The 19,983-nt window shown below is 37.9% G+C and overlaps 1 protein-coding gene across 1 annotated transcript in view; it reads right to left on the reverse strand.

Annotated features, from left to right (window-relative positions):
- Window positions 1–1,778: 1,778 nt before the first annotated feature.
- Window positions 1,779–19,983, reverse strand: part of LRP1B (LDL receptor related protein 1B) — a 295,406-nt gene continuing 277,201 nt past the window's right edge. The window contains exons 84-87 of the mRNA XM_063400998.1: window positions 12,674–12,750; window positions 10,484–10,574; window positions 8,092–8,236; window positions 1,779–4,987 (exon numbers count right to left, since the gene is read on the reverse strand). Of these exons, the coding sequence (XP_063257068.1) occupies window positions 4,847–4,987; window positions 8,092–8,236; window positions 10,484–10,574; window positions 12,674–12,750 (454 nt within the window). The 3' untranslated portion in view covers window positions 1,779–4,846. The remainder of the gene's footprint in view (window positions 4,988–8,091; window positions 8,237–10,483; window positions 10,575–12,673; window positions 12,751–19,983) is intronic.

Raw genomic sequence — 19,983 nt, forward strand, 5'->3', positions numbered from 1 at the left:
AGGATTCATCAAACACCACCTCGTGTGACAGAAGGCTGCCTGTGCATGGCCACATGACAGAGAAACTACTGCCCTACACTGCTTGTTTCCTGAAATCTTCTGAAGTGCCAATTTTGTAACATCCAACACTCATTATTTAAGACCTGTTTCAAGAAAAAGTCATTGGCCAGCTTCTGTAATCCTTCTTTTTCTCTCCAGCATGAACAGATACTTTAAAAGAGCTTTAGCAGTAATCCTAAATTAATATTTCATTTGAGTTTCCATGGTAGCTTCAGCCCTTCCTTTCTATCCACCTGTGAAAATTTGTTACTCAGAGTAAATACAGATGAATTCTGATACTACATACATTTTGTATATGTATTTATTGTGGTATTTTAAAGGTTTTTTTATGAAAAAACAGATCATTAGTGGGCTTAGTAGCAGGTCAGCAGTATCATCCTTTCATTCCAGGGAAAACTGACTGCACATCCTTTGAGGCCAGCACAGCTCCCTCTATACAAGTTCGACTTTGACCATCACTGTCAGAGGTCATGAGAGGCACAACACGCACCAAGTGATGTGCAGCTGGCACAGGCAAGCAAAGAGATTCCTTCTGCTTCTTCCTTCCTTTTTGTCACCTTAAAATATGGGCACTGAACGAGAAACCCCTGCCTCCATGAGATCTGTATTTCACACGTGGAGATGGTAAGCACAATAAATTAGTGACCCGGGATGATAAATTACCCTTCCCTCCACCAGCCATCCTTCTGTCCAGCTAAGACTTGAAAAATTCCAAATGCCTCAGTACTTTTGCAGAGGTGCCCAGGGCTGGGCAGACATGATTCATTGTTGGTCTGCTCCTTCCACATGAAAAATGTCTTCACTTTTAAGGCTGACAACCCTGAGGACCTTTTATCATCACTGACATTGCTTCTCTGTATCACCTTCTCATCCTCCAAAAAGGGGATGCACCAGAGGATGCTTGGTTCTGTTCTGATACGTCAGGCACTTTCACAAATTTTCTGAGATATTTACCCAAAATTCAGTTAATGTATGAGACTGCACTGATTCTGATAGGAAATAAAACAATTGCTGCCACATTAGGAGCTTCTCAGCAATCTCACTGCTAGGTAATAGACTGAAGTAGGAATTTTAAAGACATTCCACTACAGAGCTTTCCTTCTGCAAACATCACACACCATGACTGTCTTAGAAACGAGAAAGAAACAATTAGAATATGCACAGCAAAATAAATATTCTCAAAATAAATATTTTCAGTTCTGCTTCCCAGTGTGTTTGTCAACAGGACTGCATTTATGTTTGCAATCTCAGTTGTGTGGAGTGACTAATCAGGATACCAGGAGAATCACCCATCTCAATTTGTCATTTAGAATTTTGTTGTCACCATACAGAGTTTATACAAAATCTTGTATAGCTCAAGAGGCCAATCACAAGGCAGAGACTCCACTGCACTCTTCTGTAAATAAACTAGAATAACCTCTGGGGAGAAATAAAAAATCTGTTAGGCAGAACTATGAAATTTTCAACTAATCCTCTTTTTTTTTTTTTTTTTTTTTTCATGTTTTGCATAGAGATTCTCCATTCAGCAAAGAATTTTAGAATCTAGTTTGTGATGGAGCACATCACGTCCCCCTTCAAACTTAGATTTATTTTCGTTGTCCATTGAATGAAAACATGGGTATTCCTTAGCTTAAGAGCACAAAGTCAATGAACAGTTCCATTTCCATAAATAATTTTAACACCTATTTGTGGAACCCACAGACAGCTTCACATTGCTAAGCAAAATCATTAGTACTGTGGGAGAAAAATTTTACCCTGGTGAATTCTGTGGAATAGTTGAGAACTGGAATTTCACTTGAATGTTCACTGAAGGCTTTCACAGGAAAAGCAACCAGGAAAGGCCTTGCAAGTACCCTCTGAAGAGACACATGCTTCTATCTGGGATGCAGCCAATTTTTTTTTACTTCTAAGCTTGTGTCAACTTAAAACACACATCAATCTGTGCCCTTAATAACAGCAAAAAGGCTGCGGGAATGTAAAAAGTTAAATATTTTTTCTTGTCCCTTGTAAAATTTTATAGAATTTTACTGAACTTTGTAAAAAAATGTTTTTTACAAAAACATTTTACTGAACTTATGAGGATGCACATGTAAGAAATTGATTAGGTCCTCAATCTTTCACCCTTCAGCTCCTTGTGTGTTCTGCCCTCCTACAGAACCTGGGGGTTGTGGAAAAGGTTCCTGTGGAGAGCCTTGGTAAAGTAAAAAAAAAAAAACAAAACAAAACCCCATTGTGGATTATTCCACCTATGTGCAATTCAAAGATTTTAAAGTATGGCAATGGTAGAGTTCAGTATCACCATCCAAATTCAGCCTACATATTTATGACCTCATCCTGATCTACACTGAATAGTTAATAGCTCCACTAACATCAACTGTTCATTTATAAGGAAATAAATTTATTATTTACAAAGTAATTCACTCTCAAGCAAGTGTAAAGTAAATAAAATGCCTCCGTGAAGGGAAACTGAGACATCACAATAAGTAAAATTCCTCAGGCCTGAGTCAGAATTCATTTTAAAATTCACGTTACTTCTACAGCCAGCAGATAAAATTTAGATCAACCTGAGTTTTGAAGATAGGAGATTGTCTGCCAGAAAATGGATGGTAAAGTTTCTGAAATAGCCAACTACTTACACCTCATAACAACTGTAATTGTGAAAAAAAAAGAAAAAAAAAGAAAAAAAAAAGAAAAAAAAGATGGCCTAATCCATCTCTAATCCATCTCTGATGATGTCAGCAGAACAAAGGCAGAACCTGTGGAATCGTAGCTGTGTGGTAGGAAACTATTTAATACAGTATTTTTATAGAAAAAATAATAGCTTTGAAATTCTATTGACATTAATATACAGCTATACACCTAAGTCATCCAAACACGTGCAGGGCTGCAAAAACATTCAAATAGAATTTGTATAAAAAGCAAAAAAATTTCATTAAGAAAAGGGATTTAGCCATTTGTACAAAGTAATGTTCTTTCGCTTCAATTTGACCTTTCTCTGGCTTTCATTTTGTAAGTTAAATTTAAAAATTAGTCAACACACTGAATTAAGTATGTAGATTTTCATTTAAATAAATCAGTCAACAATTTTTTTTTATAAAGTATTTAACACTTCATTGTAGAAACATAGGCAAAATGGCTATTATAACCAAAATGAAAAATACTGTTCAATTTAAAAAAATGTACTTAAACAAGAACCTGAAAAAGTTTATGATATGCATAACATTGTTCAAGCAAAATTGCACTAGTATTACATAAATCAAGAGTTTTATAAAGGCCCCAATATGGCAAAGTTTAGAAATAGGTAGTATGCATGCACAATAGTACAACAAAAATCTCTTATAAAACAGCAGTTATTTTTGTAATGCTTGTACAAAGGGAATAAAGAGCAACCACAAACATATTTAATCTGTTAGGTTAATATATTATGATAGCTAAAAGTCAGTCATGTCTAGCAGAGGAAGGAAGAGTCCTCCACAGGATGTGTGTGAACACGTCTTTTGTGCCTTTAAAGTTATGTATAAAATATTTTGATTCAGTTCAAACCTGAAAGTAATAGTATCCTTTATTTCCATCAAAATTAAAAAAGGTGAGTCGGATTTTGCCTCTTAGCAACAACAGAAAACAGGCCAGGACAGAGAAGTGCTGGAAACTGATACTGATGCTTTTCACTCTTGATACTTGGACTTTGATATTGAACCCGGACTACAGAAACTTGGGCTTTGCTAAGCTCTCACTAATATGCAGCTTGGTTCCTTTTACCTCCACCACAGTTTATCTTAATTTAAAGAAACTGCTGTCTTTTGAATCCTTTATTGTCACTAAAAAGGTGTGAGGGGTTTTTTTGTGATAGTCAAACCCGAATGCTGTGATCATCTGAGTGTGCTTAAGGTTTGGGGTCTGGCTTTTTCCCTACTGCTGGGTGTGTGTTGGGGAGTCATTAATCCATCAGAACTGCCTGTGATTAGGTGAATTAACATGTACAGCATGTGTAGGCAATGCCCTCTTGTGCTCTAGGGTGGCTACTGTCCTACAGGACTGCTGGAGTTGGTATGCTTTGTCCCACAGCAAGTAAGGTTTCAGCTTCCAAGATATAGCGTTACTATGTTCTATAAGGTTTTAATAAATACAAAGCTTGTTTACATGGTATATATGTTTAGTATATCATGTACAGTCACTGAATTTCTGAAACATAATCATTGTGTTCATGCAGATCATTAGATGTTTCGCTTCTATAGTCTTGCTTACTTCTTGGCAACCTAAAGCTAATTTAAAAGCAAGTTATGTCTGTTTGTGAAAAGTTAATCTAGCTTCATCAGGATCTGAAGAGAAGTTCTAATGGGCACAAAGAAGAGAGTAGACCATTCAATCATTCTTTCACCATTTAAAATAAACAAAATTACACACTGTACTACAGCTTCCAGACTACATAATGAAAAAGTGCAGATACCATCTTCATCGATTAAGTAGAACCAAAAAAGTTCATAGAAAATAGATTGCTCATTTTCACGCTACAAACGAATATGTTGTTTGCCATTTTAACAAATTTAAAGGTGTGTTATTTCAGCAGCATTGTTGTAAATTGTACCGTAGTGCAGTTTCTTTTTCATAAAAATACCTTACAAATGGTCAGTCAAAAGTCATCAGCAAAAGAAAAACTCAGAAAACAATCAACAAAACAAAAAACAGAGGTAATGCTGATGCCAAAACAATTATAATACTGTTGGTACATAGAAAAGTAATCCTTATATTTTATACATTTATACAGAGTATAAAAGGTAACAGCAGATTATGCCACAGTCTCCCTTATCCCAATATCTATTTTCTTTGGAAGAAGTTCTCTTCTTTCATCAACACTTGCTAAGGAGTTTCGACAGTTTTGTCCATCCACGTATAACTTTGCATATACTGGATTGGCGTAATTTGTTGGCTGCAGAGAAATTAAGCAAACATTAGATCAGTCAGATTGAATCAAAATCAGCATTTATGGAAATGGAAATGGCTTTGTTAAAGCAAGAACAAGTACACATAAAATACAACGGGACATATTTAATAGATACCTGGACGTCTGCAAACCTGATGATGAGTTAATTATTTAGTCGAAAATTAAATTCACGATGAGACATGCTATTAAAGTAACCAATGACATGACATGCAGCATATTATGATATTAAAACCATAAAAACATCGACGAAAATTAAATGAAAAACCTTGAAAAATGTCTCTGAGGTTGACTTGTCCACCTTATTACACTGGAAGATTTCAGAATAGATATGAAGGAGTTTATAGAGAAGGTGCACTGTGAGACCATGTGACAAGTTTAACAGTAGAAAACTGCAGCCAACAGTTTCCATATATTACCTGTTCTAAGACATCAGCATCCCATCAATAGCTGACCATGTTTTCGAATTCTGTGGCCCAAATACACAACATGATTTGACCAAAAAATTCAAGACTTTTGTCATGTAAATTAAACTTTAATAATAAATCAGCATAACTGTTAATATATCATACTAGTTACAAATTGAGAAGACTTTTCTCAGCAATTTTGGTGGTTGGGACTGTAATAAAAAACATCTTTTGAAATGAGTGGCACTTCAGCATAGGACAAGTCCATTTTTAATGCTGCAAAGCACTTCATTGTGCGAGAAATCCCCTGAGTCTCCACTACTGCCTTCCTACTTTGTGCCTTCATTGTCTCTAGAAGAATTTTGCTATCCAATTAGAGCTCAGCTTTCACCCATGACAACAGGAAAGGGCACCTTGTGGTCAAAATCCTCCTCTTTTTATACCTAATTTATCAGCACTGCTCTGCGTGCACAGATCCTGAGTGGAACACCAACAAGCTCTAAGAAAGGGAAATTAATGTGTGTGGTGTAATAAGAAGTGGCTAACCTTTGAATTGGCCAAACCAGAACTGGGTAGGTTTTCCTGACTTGAAAATACCCTAAGTACACCCTGGGAAACAAGGAAATAAGGATGACTTTAGTCTTAGTTCTTCCTTTCCTTGTTGCTCGACTCTGTTTCTGAGCCCAGGATTCAGATACTCCTGAGGCTGGATAGCTACAGCAGCTGCTCAGCTAGTGAGGTAAAGCTGCCCATTCCATCTATTACAGATGACAAAGTGATTGCCTCGTGGTCCAGACTTTGCTGGAATGGAGGCAGAACAAGGTGAGCCACAGTTATTTAATTAAAAACAGAAAAGAAAAGAGGAAAAAAAAAAGAAGAAAAGCTACTCTCAGTTCTACCTGTCTGTCCCCACAGATCTTTACTTTTGTGGTCTGATTATAATCAGAAATTTCGTTCTGTTTCAATTGTCAGGACTTTTTCACTTCATTGACAACCATTATTAAGGATGATAACCACAACAGAAGAGAGACCCTTGGCATCTATGCAGTGCCTTATTGAGTTATTAAAATTATATATAATAGTAGGGTCTGCCTCATGCTACCTCTTTGAGTGGTACTGATTGAACAAGGCAGTACAGGGAGGTACAGAAAGAAGCTGGAGTGACCAGAACTTCAGAGAAAAAGTTAAAGATGGGTGAATATTCTGGCTTTCATCATCCACGGCTCTGTGCTCCATCAGAAAAACCAAACCCCATAAAAATTATTAAACTTCCAAATACAACATATTACAGTCATGCAAGAACGTGAATGGCACAAAAGATGGAGATATATTGAGGCACATGAGAATGAATGTGGGATTGATGTCCCTTCTGCATCTTAAATCTTAATGTTTGCAAACCTCATACTAAGTTGTAGTAAGAAATCTGATGTTTGAGAAGGAGCTGTTTCATTATACAAATCCATTGATATCTGAACAATTAAAATACGCTTTGCAAATACTGAAGGAAATTGTTAACTTTTAAGTGCATCAAACTCCTCTAAAATAAAAACACTTTTTTCTCCATTATTTGGGACCATCTTTCAGTTTGATAAACTTCACTGAATGCTTGTAATTACATAAAAATTGCAAATATATCAGGATACATGGCTGTGAAGGCCATGCTAAGCTTATATTATGTTATGGCAAAGCATCACAATGCTTACTGTTTTTGTATTCCTTTGCAAAGATACATTTGCAGTTTAAAAACGTTACAATGATGGGTACACATGAAATTTTGTATGCAGGGGGGACCCTTCATTTTAAATAGAAAATGTACTGTATGTACTGTCATTCTTCATCCCATTAAAAGAATAAAAACAAAATTAAAAACAAACAGAAAATGCCTCTACTCAGAAATGACAGACAAACTTTCTCTAGAAAGGGGCAGTGGTGGAATGGAATGGACTTGGATCATCATTTCTCACCCCTGTTGATAGTGGTCCTTTCAAGTCAGAGTTTAGGTAGATTGATGGAGCTGTGTGGGGAAGCTTGAATGCAGTGGACCCTCCCCCTATGTATCTGGCCTGTGCAAACAGAAAATTTCAGTTTCTGTGCTAATAGAGCATTTTCCATGTGTACTTATCAACGCTGTTAAGCAAACAGTGCACCAACTAAAAACATAATTTTAAAAAACCTCCCCTCCAGGTAATCCTCAGCACGAGAAACTCTGACATTCAACATGAGAACAAAATTCTGCATTTTACGACCATTTTCCACCACGGATTAGTCCTCACGTGGGAAATAAGTTAGTCCCACACGTATGCGTGCGCTCCTCCGTGCTTCGGAGAGGCTGGCCAATAATGTATTTCCAATTTTAAATATTTGCCACTAGGATAAAAGGACAGGTTGTGGTTTGGTAGCTCGTAGACACGTCTGCCTTGACAAAAAGAACCCTCAATCATTTTGTTGTTAATTTCTAACTCTATTTTGATAAAATACAGGCGCTAGGAAAAATGACCATCAGACAGCATCAGACTACAAAACAGCTGTTATTATACACATGACATTTATTCTAATGAAATCTAACTTGGTTTTATATCCATTAACTAAGTTTAAATGTCATTGTTCTACACTTCTATTCATTACATTTTAAGACAAAACCTTTGCAAGATATAAAACGGCTTTGCCACTAGAAAGACAAATTACCTTTTCTGCATTTAGAGTAAAATCTGAGGCTAAAAGACCACCTTCACTGTGGTCATGGCCCACCTCATACATGTTATATGATGGATTGCCAATTTCCACATTGATTCCTCCATTTATCATGGGTTGTCTTCTGATAGTTTTTGTCCTGTAACGCATAAACATACATAAAAAAGAAGATAGTAAACTTTCAAGCAAGTCGTTGGGTATTTTGTTTCTCTTTAATCTCTAAGATCAACAGGATGAAAAAGTGTTTCCTGCAGAGACAACCATAACATCCTGCCATTTATCCAAGCAAAGTATCAATCTGAGTCTATGCACAGATCTCAGAGGCTGGAAGCAGAATTTCATTGTTTTTCTCAGTTTGGCTGTAGCAGTACAAATCCATACAAAGTGCTAACTTTCTGTCTACAACCCTGACTTCCAAGGAAAGCCTTGCAAAGTCATTGCAGATTCCCTGCAGGATTGAAGGCAGAGAGAACATGAGTCACGTCCCCTTGCTCATTCATTTCACTTCTATTTCAACCCAGTAGCCCAAAGTCAGCTGTAAACTGAGGGCAAGCAAATGGTTCCATCACGATGTGTTAAAAATGCATGAACTTCTCATTGTTCCAGTTTGTATTCCCTGCCAGTGGTGATTGGAACGCCGAAGTTCAACTTGAATTTTCTTTCAAGCTTTAATAAAAGACAGGGCTTTATTTTTAACCTTGAATTAGGTATCAGTAAAGATAAGTGCTTGAGTTGAATTGTTTTTGTTGCTGAATTTATTTCTTTTAGCTAAGGAGGTGATTTCAGGCCCAAGCAATTGAAATAACCTCAAGAGGGTAATTTTTTCCCAATGCAATATGTTCTCTAGAATTACAAGGGAATAATAGGGAGGTCACAGTCAGGATGATAACAGTCAAGTCCTCTTGTTGGCTGAGTAAGATGCAGTCAGTGTCTGAAATCCAATATACTAAATGATCTTTATTTTTCAGAAATGCCATTGAAAAAAATATTTCCTAAGATAGGCACTTAACAGTAGCATGCTAGTGTTGACCAACTACACCTAGTTTAATACTTGACAGTCTTCTCTGAAGAGATAAAATAACTCTAAAATACATTTTCAAATACAATTTTAAGAAGAAAGCCCTTTATTGTGGCCAGTTCTGTTTCGTTACTGAAAATCTATTATTTAACAAGTGATTCTCAGTCACCTAAATAATTTACAGAGCAGCAACTGGTTTCAGGATTTGGCTATCACTAAACTTGGTGTTTTAGGTGCAGCAACCCATAATGACATCCCTGGAGTCGGGCAGGGTCAGCATTACTAACAGGATGTTCAGGAAATGTATTTATCTTATTGGCTTTACAAAAAGGTTTTAAAAATTTAAGCTCAACAGTTTACACCAGAATTTGCAGGGGAGAGAGATGCTGCATGTGATGCCAGGTAACTTAAAAAATTCTTTGAGCCTGGAGCACTGAAATTGTCTCATAAACGGCTGTGTTTGCAGAAACAGCAGATTCATCACTTATTTCTAAAGGACTGAAAAAAGAGACACGATCTTGGTTTCATATGTGGGGTAACAAGCCCCAGGAGAAAGGAAGACAGCTGCTCAAGGCCAGCCAGCAGCACAGCTAGGGGCCTGGAGTAAATGGTTTGCTCTCCGATTCCCACTCTGCCTTCCCTAGTGGGCCATGTCCTTATTACCAGCAATCCTCCCTTGCTAAATCTGCACCACCATCAACACTGTGTTCTTTGAACATGTGAAGGGCAGCAGCTCTCTCAGGTGTCTCATAGAGCAGAAACACTCCTGCCTCCCCTGGCCACCAAACGTGGCCTTGGAAGGAGTGCCCAAAGTCAAGAAGTCAAACACAAGTCCTCAAAGCTCATTACCAGCTCTAAGGCAGCCAAATTCAAGAGAATAAAATATTCCCTGCTCAGTGCTGGAATTTGGCTTCCTGTGCAAGCTACTGAAGAAACACAGTAATGAGGAAAAGGTTTGGGACTCTACAGTAAATATTCTGAGTAATGTTTACAGCTTCAGCATAACCCAAAGATGTAAACAATATTCAAAATTCGAGTATGTGGTTTCAGTGAAATACCACATTTCTGTTAAGTTCTCTATGTCTCTGGATGAAATTATTAACACTCACACAGCCTTGTCAGGATTGAGCAAAGTGGATAAGAACAACAATTTTTTATCTACTGCATGAGGAACACAAGTATCAATAACAGACATGGTTGTTCCAGCAAGAACCAAAATGTAACTGATTTTCTGCCTCCAGAAACAAGTCTTGGGTCATTTTTTGTGTTTTTGTTTCTCACATAAAGTGAGTTTTTACATATCAGAAAGATGCAAATACTTAAAATATTTATATTTTTTACTCCATAAATCAATATAGAATTACTTACCTTCGTTTCCTTTTGCAAAGAAATAGTCCAATTACAAGAGTAGTGATCAAAGTCACCAGCAGAACAAGAGGAACAATGATTGCTATGCTTCCTAAAACAGAAGGAAAGATCATTGAATAATCATGGTTTCACAGCTGTAAAACAGTTCAATTAATTAAAAGAGAATAATTTCCCACACCAACAATGCAATTTCATGTGATGAGCTTCACTCACCACTTTGAGATTTTAATGCTGATTAATAAAAAAAAACAACTTCATTACAGATAATAGTGTACACAGAAGTACTTTTATAAACAATTCAGGAGTTTCCTCTTTTTGGATACCAATATACTTTGAACTAATTCCCTGCCCTCATTTGCAGCAACAGTCCATGAAAATCTGGAATTGCTGTACAGTTTGGTCTGGAATGGCAAGGCCACTGATTGCCACCAAGATCTTCAGCAGTTTAGGTCATAAAATAATGGAATTATTAATTTAAAATATCCAGTAGGCTTGGCTCTGGTTGAAGAATTAATTAATATTTATAGATACCATTACCTTTATTTGTGGGGAAGTAAAAAGCAGTGAGCAATCTTAATTTCTATATTATTGGTGCATTCCTGTGTTTTGCTGCATTTTTACTACATTGTACTCGAGAGCCAGCAATTTTGTTATGTTGATATAGGCAATCACAAAAACTACAATAATGCTTAATGCAGCAGAAAAACAGTGCACAGATCAGACAGCACTGTTAAAGGAGAGGAGGGAACAGGGAAGAACAAAATGGGCTTCACATTATTTTGGCAGATAATTTCACTGAAATGAGACATTCTGCAAAAATAAGGTCAGAACTGCACCCTTATTTCTGAGCCTTACTTTAAGTACCTGCTCATAAAGAATTACATGCAACAAATAATTTTATGTTATGAATACAGGACTTATAAAAGCAGGAATCCAGCATAAAGCCAATGTGGAGTGGCATGTATTTTCTATAATATCACAATCCTTAACGTGTGGAAAACAAAAATCTTGCTGGTTGTTTCACTGGCAACATTTATTGATTTATTAAAAAAAAAATAAGCTGCTGGCAGTGTCTGCTCTACATTAAGCACAGTCTAAATAAAGAATTGAAAAAGGGTTTGAATTCTGCCTGAAGGCTTCCTGCCTGAAAGCCAAGCCAGGCTGTCAGAGACATGAAATGAAAGTACTGGATAAGAACTTGAAGCACCCTGAGTTCACTTCAGCTTATGAAGATTCAGCATGTAGAGGATATTACAACAAGGTTCTTTGAAGAAAACATTTGATAAATAACTGCATTCAGTTCTACTTAGGTGCCGAAAAAAGAAAAAAAAGGTTGATTTTGTCTTGGCATGTAAACATTCAGGAAAAAAATCCTGAAAAACATCCCACCAGGCATGAGCTGCCATTTGGTGGCCATGGGCAGCCTGGGGTCTCGGAGAAGCCCATTCCCCAAACTGCAACTGTTTTACCCTCAAAAGGAGGCAGTGATCCAAGTTTTGCCTGCTTTTTTGCCTATTTCCAGCTTGTGAGTGTTCTTTCACTGGTGTGGATGGCTGGGAAGGTTTCATCTGAGCCCCAAGCTGACCCCAATAGCGGGCAGCTCATTGTGCTGCTCCAGCTGGGCTCAGTGTGACCAAGGCAGGGACAGCAGGGCACCAGGAGCAAGCTCAGCACTCTGCAGGGAACCCTGTCCAGTTCCAGCTTCCAATAGTGCAGCAATGCCATCCTTTTATGCTTACAGACGTGTTTAAAAAGATTCAGCAGGAGCTATTCTTACTTTTGGTACGATTTTCACAGTAGGTAAAATTCACGCCTCTGCAGATGGCCAATACAAAAGTTATGCACTACTTACAGCTCTATTTTTGGTGCTTTCAGTAGGATTTAAATGGTCAGAGGTCTCCCACTAGCTCCCTGCACAGGGCTGATATGGCCAAATGCTTGCCATTTGATGTGCTTTCCTTAGGAAGAGTGCAGCCAGCCCTTGGAGCAGGGAGTGTAGGGCCTAAGAACTGCATCCAAACTGCCTCGTGCAACACCGAACAAAATGAGAAATATCTACATTTTGGTTGTCTTAAAGAAAAAGTTACAAGCAACGAGCATTTTTCACGACGTGAACTCACATTTTAAAACAGCACGAGGCCTAAAGTGAGCCAGCCCTGACAAGTGCCAGCAGTTACTGGGAATACTTACTGGTACTGATGTTGTCAGACTTGCTGCTTTTGGGGGCTGGCCTCTCACACTGCGTGCCTGACCAGTTGGCTGAACATCTGAAAGGATCCAATTACAAGGGGAAAGTTAATGAATGCCAGCTATTAACACAGCAACCCATGAAAGAGACCATCAGCATCTTCTCAAGAGCTACACCAGTGACAGCTTCTACAGAACCAACAAGACTCAGGGAAGGAGGCAGCAGGACTTTGCCACGGCACTGACAGCATCCAGAGCAGGGATTTAGCTTTAAATTACCCCTCTGTGTGTTGATTCCTGTTATTACCACTGCAACCTGAACTCCAGAATAAGAGTTCTTTTCTAATTTCTCAAAAATTAAAACAAGTTTAATCAAAGGTATATTAGCATTTTAACTTTTTAAGCGTTGAACTTTATAAACAGATGTTTATTTGCAGAAATGTATCCACATGTGTGTGTGTAAGCAGGCATGAGAGGCAAAGAATAAGAGTTGTTCTAAAGGGACAGGAGCATTTCCCGGCCCCAGAAAGACCTAAATATTGTTTATATTCAGAATATGTGTTCCAGGAGCCAGGTGCCTGGATTATACACAGCTATCCTGCCATAATTTCCTTGTGTGAATATCAATATGCAAATATTGCCTCGATTGGGATTCAGAACACTCTGCATGCACACAAGGAAACACAAGGAGTCCATGGAAGCAGACTCAGCAAATCCATCAAAAAACGGAAACAGATACCTGAATGAAATCCAATTGCTTATTCAACCTGCTGTAAATATGATTAAGTTTACTACAGACCCTCAAACTCTCCTTGTGGAAACAGCAGGAAGTAGTCACTTCTCATCAGTCTCTGTTGCATATTGTGCAATGAATCATGGGGGTTTTTTCCAAGTATTTTTGAATTATTTATGAATTTCAACATGAGTTATCTTTAGGGAGGTGCAATAGAGCGTTACCCTCACACAGTTCCAAGAACTTCTGTCTGCTGCCTTCCTAAGGGTTTAATAAATTACAGGGTTTAAAGGTGGTTATGCTTAACAACTGATATTGTTCTATAATAAAAGAGGTTTTGGAAAGTTACCAAATAATCTAGACAAAAAGAGGAGGAGAGGAGCCCTAGGCAGCTTTGCTGGTGATGCTTTGGGCTCTCTTTTGTCTTTGCAGATCTGCAGAAGGCTGGCTCGTTTCTCTCCTTGCTCCTAAGCCTATTCCAGCGCAGCCTGACATTCAGATAAATCTCTTTACTGGGTTTCATATTAAGCTTGAACTTCTTTTGGGAAGTTAATTTAATTTTTGGTGGGATACACTATGGAACTGCTTAAGCTCTACAGAGGGAAGGCACAGAGGGTCTTCAGAGGTATTGTTGATTTTTGACATATATTGTTTTTTATTGCTAGTTGATTCATAAATTGTCACACACTAGCTAAAATGCATTATAATTTAGAAGTTCTTCATGCTTATTGAAATAAGTTTGTTAACTTAAATAAATAGGGTAAACACACACTTAGGTTTCCTCCCTGCAAACAACCCCCAATTCCTAATTACACACATGCTTCACAATGATAGATTTTATAACTGAACCCAAATGACTTTTCCACCTGCTTACCATCACCTCAGCACACTGTAAGTCACAGGGAGCACAACTTTAATCTTTCAAAAGATGCATCTGTTCCTTTTGCTCTCCAGATCTCTTTTTAGCAATTAAGTAAGATAGAAATGCTTGCACTGACAGCTTACCTTACTAAGATACTTCTCAAGGAATTTGCTTTTTAAAAATATCAATTTTCAACATACAGCTGCAAAGTAAGTGTCTCCATTCTTGCAGAGAAACACTACATGTCTTCATACTTGGAATATTCTACTCAGCTCCAAGCTGTTGGCATGTGACAAACACGAAAGCATTTATGTTTCTTACTGATATTTTGCATCATTCCTGCTCAGGATTCAGCTCATGTAATTAAACCTTGTGATGACACCTGACAGGCAATTTGAATTCAATACTACACTACTGAAGGGGAAAAAAGTTATTTTAGAGTTAGACATATCTGACTGTGCAACTAAATTCTTATATTAAATGTTTCAAAAGCTTCCACTCTATATAAAATCATTATGATAAATCTGTCTTAAAAAACAGTTTAGAGAATATAAGACTGTGAGACCAGCAAAAGCATCACCATGAAGCATTCAAGCACAAGCTCATGAGAAAATTGTATAATGTACAATCACATTCTCCAAAATCTTACAGCAGATATGTTCTCACAACATCTGGTGAAGAAAAAAAATCCTACAGCTAGATATGCAGTAAACAGAGGAAAAAAATAAGGCAAAAAATATTAAAAGTTCTTTACCTATCTTCTTCTAATTGCAAAAATCAGCAATATTGAAAACATCTGAGGCATTTGATAGAAATCTCATAAAAACATTGTTATTTGGCACTACATTTTAAGTTTTTTTCCAAATGCTTTCTTTCTCCAATAAACTTTAAAGAGACTGAAGCTGGAAGGATGGCAGTCATTTCCTTCTGCACTTTGAGGTGAAATGACTGCCCTTGGATGGTCCAGCAAGGCACTAAAGGCTTGTCTTGGGCAGACAGAAGAGAAAAAGAAATAAAGCCCAGGAGAAAGGGTTGTTTCCTGCAAGGGAATTTGACCCAGAAAATCAGCCATGAGCAGGGATGTGAATAATGATGGAGTTGGGACATGGACAACTGCTCATGCAGGAATGTGGGAAACGAGCAGAGCTTAACCACTTTTAATTGTCTGCAGAGAGAAATTGCTCTTGATAACAGCATTTTCTGGTGTCAGGACATTTAAATTCAGTCTGCTCAATTCCTAGCATGAGAACTGATTCCTGGTTTAGTTTGATGTGCAGTAGTTTGTTGTTGCAATTGGACAGGGAATAAAGATGCTTGACTCCAGCAGGCAGAAGAAAATCAGAAGGCTTCATTACAATTCATTCCAGCCCTTTTATAACACTAAAAAGGTGTATTACTGGTCCATAGGATGGACACCTCTCTCCAGTGGTTAAGTAACACAAACACCTGGGAGAGAGGTTGTTATAGTAAAGGAATATTGTTTACCCAGAAATGTTATGGGAAGAAAAGCTATTTACACAAAGCTCCTTGGGAAAGGAGAAGCTGCTGAGGAGTTCCCTTGGGAAAGGCAGCAACCTCAGCCTTCAGAAACATCGGGCCCACAGCTTGTCCCTTTCCAAACTCTTTGGTACCAGGAGCTGCTGCTCTGTGCCATTTCAGGGGCTGTGTGGTCACACAGGACATTTGCAGAACGAGCACACGAAAGCATTAACGAAGCAGAACCACATAAAGCCACTCTGTTCCATCAAAGATGTTCACATCACCACAAACTCGGGGAAAAGAACAGTGAAAATGCCTCGTTTGAGCCCCTCCCAGACAAACACAGCTGGAGACAGATGGGGAAGCTGACAGTGAAGGACAGGCTGGAGGAGCTGCGTGCTCAGGGTGCCGCAGAGAACATCTCAGGTGCAGATCTCCAGCTCCCAGCACAACCAGGGAGAGATCAGAGAGCAGCAGTGCCACAGGGGATGCCAATATGAAAACTGAGAGTGAATGCAATAAGTAAAGGTTGTACACGTTGTGCTGCCAAGGTCATTAATAAATCTGCTACAGCCCTCTCTGTAACAATTTAGTTCTACATTTCTAAGGAGATGAGTGCTTGGGAAGTGCCTGCTGAGGTACCGGATGCCTGTGCCATTGGAATTATCTATTTGGAGGAAATAGCACTGCAAAGAGAGACATTTTAAAAAAATCCCTTTCAGTTGAGATTCTGAAGGTGTTGTACTTGGAGTGAGGAACATTCAGAATGAAGATATTTACATTTCCAAGGTTGATCATGCTGTTGTGACAGAGTCTATTCACGGCAGCAAATGTCTCTCTATTTCTATATAACCCTTACAGGTCAGTGTGACTGAACAGCCTAAACCCCTTTATACAGGTACTTGACCATTTGACTATGAAATGACTGAATAAATAGGAAAAAAAAATAGTTAAGAAAGAGCTAATTTGGTGGCAGTGTGCAGGTTTTTTTTAAAATTTTGTTTCTCTTTTTTTCTACCTCTTTGTGCCACAGGCATTGTCATAAAAATACAATACAGAGAGCATAACATGCAGTTAAAAATGCTTTTGTAGACAACTGTTTACAACTCAATGTACCAGTGCAGATCCAAAAATGACAACAGCATTGAAAGATTGGTCTACAAGTGTAACAGAATCTGTGGAACAGTCCTTACAAAACAGAGGTGGAAGGGGAACTGAAAATGTTTCCTCGCTATAAATGATATTTCTTCATTATACAAAGTAATTTTCTAACTTTGCTTTTCCTTTTGGTCATGACATAGCAATATATATACTAACACATCCTAATTAAAGGATCTAGCTTCAGTATTTTAAGAACACTTAACATTAAAATTTCACTGGAGCTTCTCTTATCGTTAATATAAAAACTGTTTGTAAGACAACAGAACATCTGGATTACAGTTATTTACCATCGACATTAAATTAGATTGAAAGAGAGAAATCAAAATTTCCTTTTCTCCCCAAAAACTCTGTAGAATGCCAGAGGATGAAATAAGCCTTGCACTAAACCAAATCATTAAACTATTCCCTATAATAAATTTAAGAATACTTCTGCAGATATGCTGATATAATAGAGTTAGACCCACTGATAAATGCTCTAAAGTGAAGCACCTTCATAACAACGACCAGAAATCCCACCCCAGCACTGATCAATAATTGCACATTCTGTAGCTTCCCCCTCTATTGTTGGGTTTCATTATTTTCAAGTCATAACTTTTCCATAATCATTTTATACATGAACAAACCACATTTTATTAGTTTTGTCTATTGATCATCCCTCAACATCATAAAAGGAAAATAATGTAGAAGTTGAGGGATAGAAAATTTATGCTTGTTACCTGAAAATACAAATTACCTTGCAATCCAATACATTCAGAATAAGATTATTACATCTTTCAAAAGCAGGCAAAGCAATAAAAAAACAATTTTTCCAGAATACCAAAAAAACCCCTGAAATTTAGTCACAACATATGTTAAAAAAAAAAAAACAAACAGTGACTTTAAAAATGAATTTTAATTTGGGCATGAGATTATTATGTACAAATCATTATTCACAGTTGCTGCATGATGTTGACTGTAAAGGAACAACTTCCAAGTGCAACTGAGCCTCATTCATCCCAAGGGAATAAAAAGAAGAAACTGAGAGTCATTAACCACCAGACAAGTAGGAATATGTGTACAGGACAGAGGCTATACAAGTACTAAATATAATAACAGAAAATATATAAAAATATAAATTATATATACAAATATAAATATATATAATATATAAAATATACAATATATTTTATATATTATATATATAAATATATATAATAAAAACATATCTTAAAAAGCATGTCCAGGTGACTACTACTATAGCTGCAATCACACTGAGCAGTGAAACAAAAGGAAAAGAGAGTGAAATGGTAAAACTAAAAGGGAATGAGAAAAGATTCTCATTAGTTAGGTAAAGATCCTAAGTAGGCAGATAGAAACCTGCTCAGGTTTTTCCCAAGCACTGACATGCAGCAGCAAATACTATGCAAGTTTTATCTGAATTTTAAACTCATGGACAAAGGATATCTGCATTACAGCCTAGCTAGTAAATGCTCCATGAAAAATATACATATTCCTCTTTTCCAAGACCTTAACATTTCCTCCCCTGACAACCACTCTTCAAGCACCTGTTTGCATTTGGTTCTTGAACTGACACTAGTTTGTGGTACAAAGTGGGTAAAAGATCTTTTATCATACAAAGGTATAACCCGCGGATTATATTCAATTTCAAGATATTTTTAACAAAGATATTTTTAGTTGAAAAAGGAAGCTCTCAAAGGACTGGCAGAATGCTGTGAAATTCCTGTTGTAATGCAATTGGGGAGCTCATTAAATATACCCCAGGAAATCATATGGAAAGCATTTATTGCTTTAAATTTTCCTGCTTTGTGCTGCCTCTCAGGGTTACCAGGGCCTTCTCTTAGGCTTTTCAATCCTGTTCTACACCACAGTGGCTTTTTCTGCTCAGCCTGCAGAAAATGCCAGTCAGGGGCCTGCATGCTATGGTCCCTTTCTTGTCCACAACTGGACCATGGATGTCCCTGAACCTTTTTTTTGGGCAGAGGTTTGCTGCAGTGATGGTTTATTTCTTATAAACCTGCGTGTAAATGCAGCACTTGTGCCAGCTGCACGTGCACTCACATAAAAACTGCTCATATTAAAGGTTTTTCAACCGGCAGGGAACGCCAGGAGGAAGGTCCAGCATCACCTGAGCTGCAGGGGAGCTCCTCCAGAAAGAGGAATGCATTTTTTATTCCTGAATTCTGTGACCTAAACACACACACACACACTTCTGCCCACCCCCACAGGCTCCCCTCACACTGTGTCTCTCTCCAGCCCACTGCATAGAAAGCTGGTAGGAATAACCTGGCACCACTGGCACAGGTTTCCCAGGAAAGCTGGGGCTGCCCCATCCCTGGAAGTGCCCAGGCCAGCCTGGGTGGGGCTCTGAGCAGCCTGGGACAGTCAAGGTGTCCCTGCCTGTGTCAGGGGGTGGAACAAGATGAGCTTTAAGGTCCCTTCCAACCAAAACCATCCTAGGATTCTGGAAGAACAGCTCCCCTGCTTGTTCCACTCCTACCTTTTCCTAATTTATCCATGTCTGCACTTGCAGGCTCAAACTTTGTTATCTATTTTAAGTAACTCCACAACTTGTGCTCTCCCCAGTTGTTCACTGTCCTTAACCTGTGACTTGACCAAAATTCTCCATTAAGAAATTAAGTAATTTATTCTTTCTCCACCCTCCCCTTTTCAGTTTCCTCTGTTACCAAACCTAGCCTTTCTTCCAAGCTCCTGCATGGTCTGTGCCTTCTCATTGCCTCTCCAGGATGACTCGTTCTTCATTACTGATGTTTGTTCTAATATTGAAATACAACACACACTTGAATCCCTCTGAACAGTCAGCACACCCAGCCACAGGTAATGCAATGCTGTACTTGGTCTTCTGATTTTTATATTTCTATTTTGCCTACTCTAAGGGGGTTATGGTTTGATCTCAGTTATTTGCAGATAACAATAATAGAACACATCCATGTGCAGGTATAAATAACAACAGTAATACAAATAAAAAGATGGAATTACAGCAACACATGGTCATGATGAAGGTATAAAAGAAACAAAGCCGAGAGAGAACAATATTCTGTGCTAAAGATTCTGTAATAA

The sequence above is a fragment of the Prinia subflava genome, chromosome 6 (genome assembly GCF_021018805.1).
Source record: "Prinia subflava isolate CZ2003 ecotype Zambia chromosome 6, Cam_Psub_1.2, whole genome shotgun sequence".
NCBI lineage: Eukaryota > Metazoa > Chordata > Aves > Passeriformes > Cisticolidae > Prinia > Prinia subflava.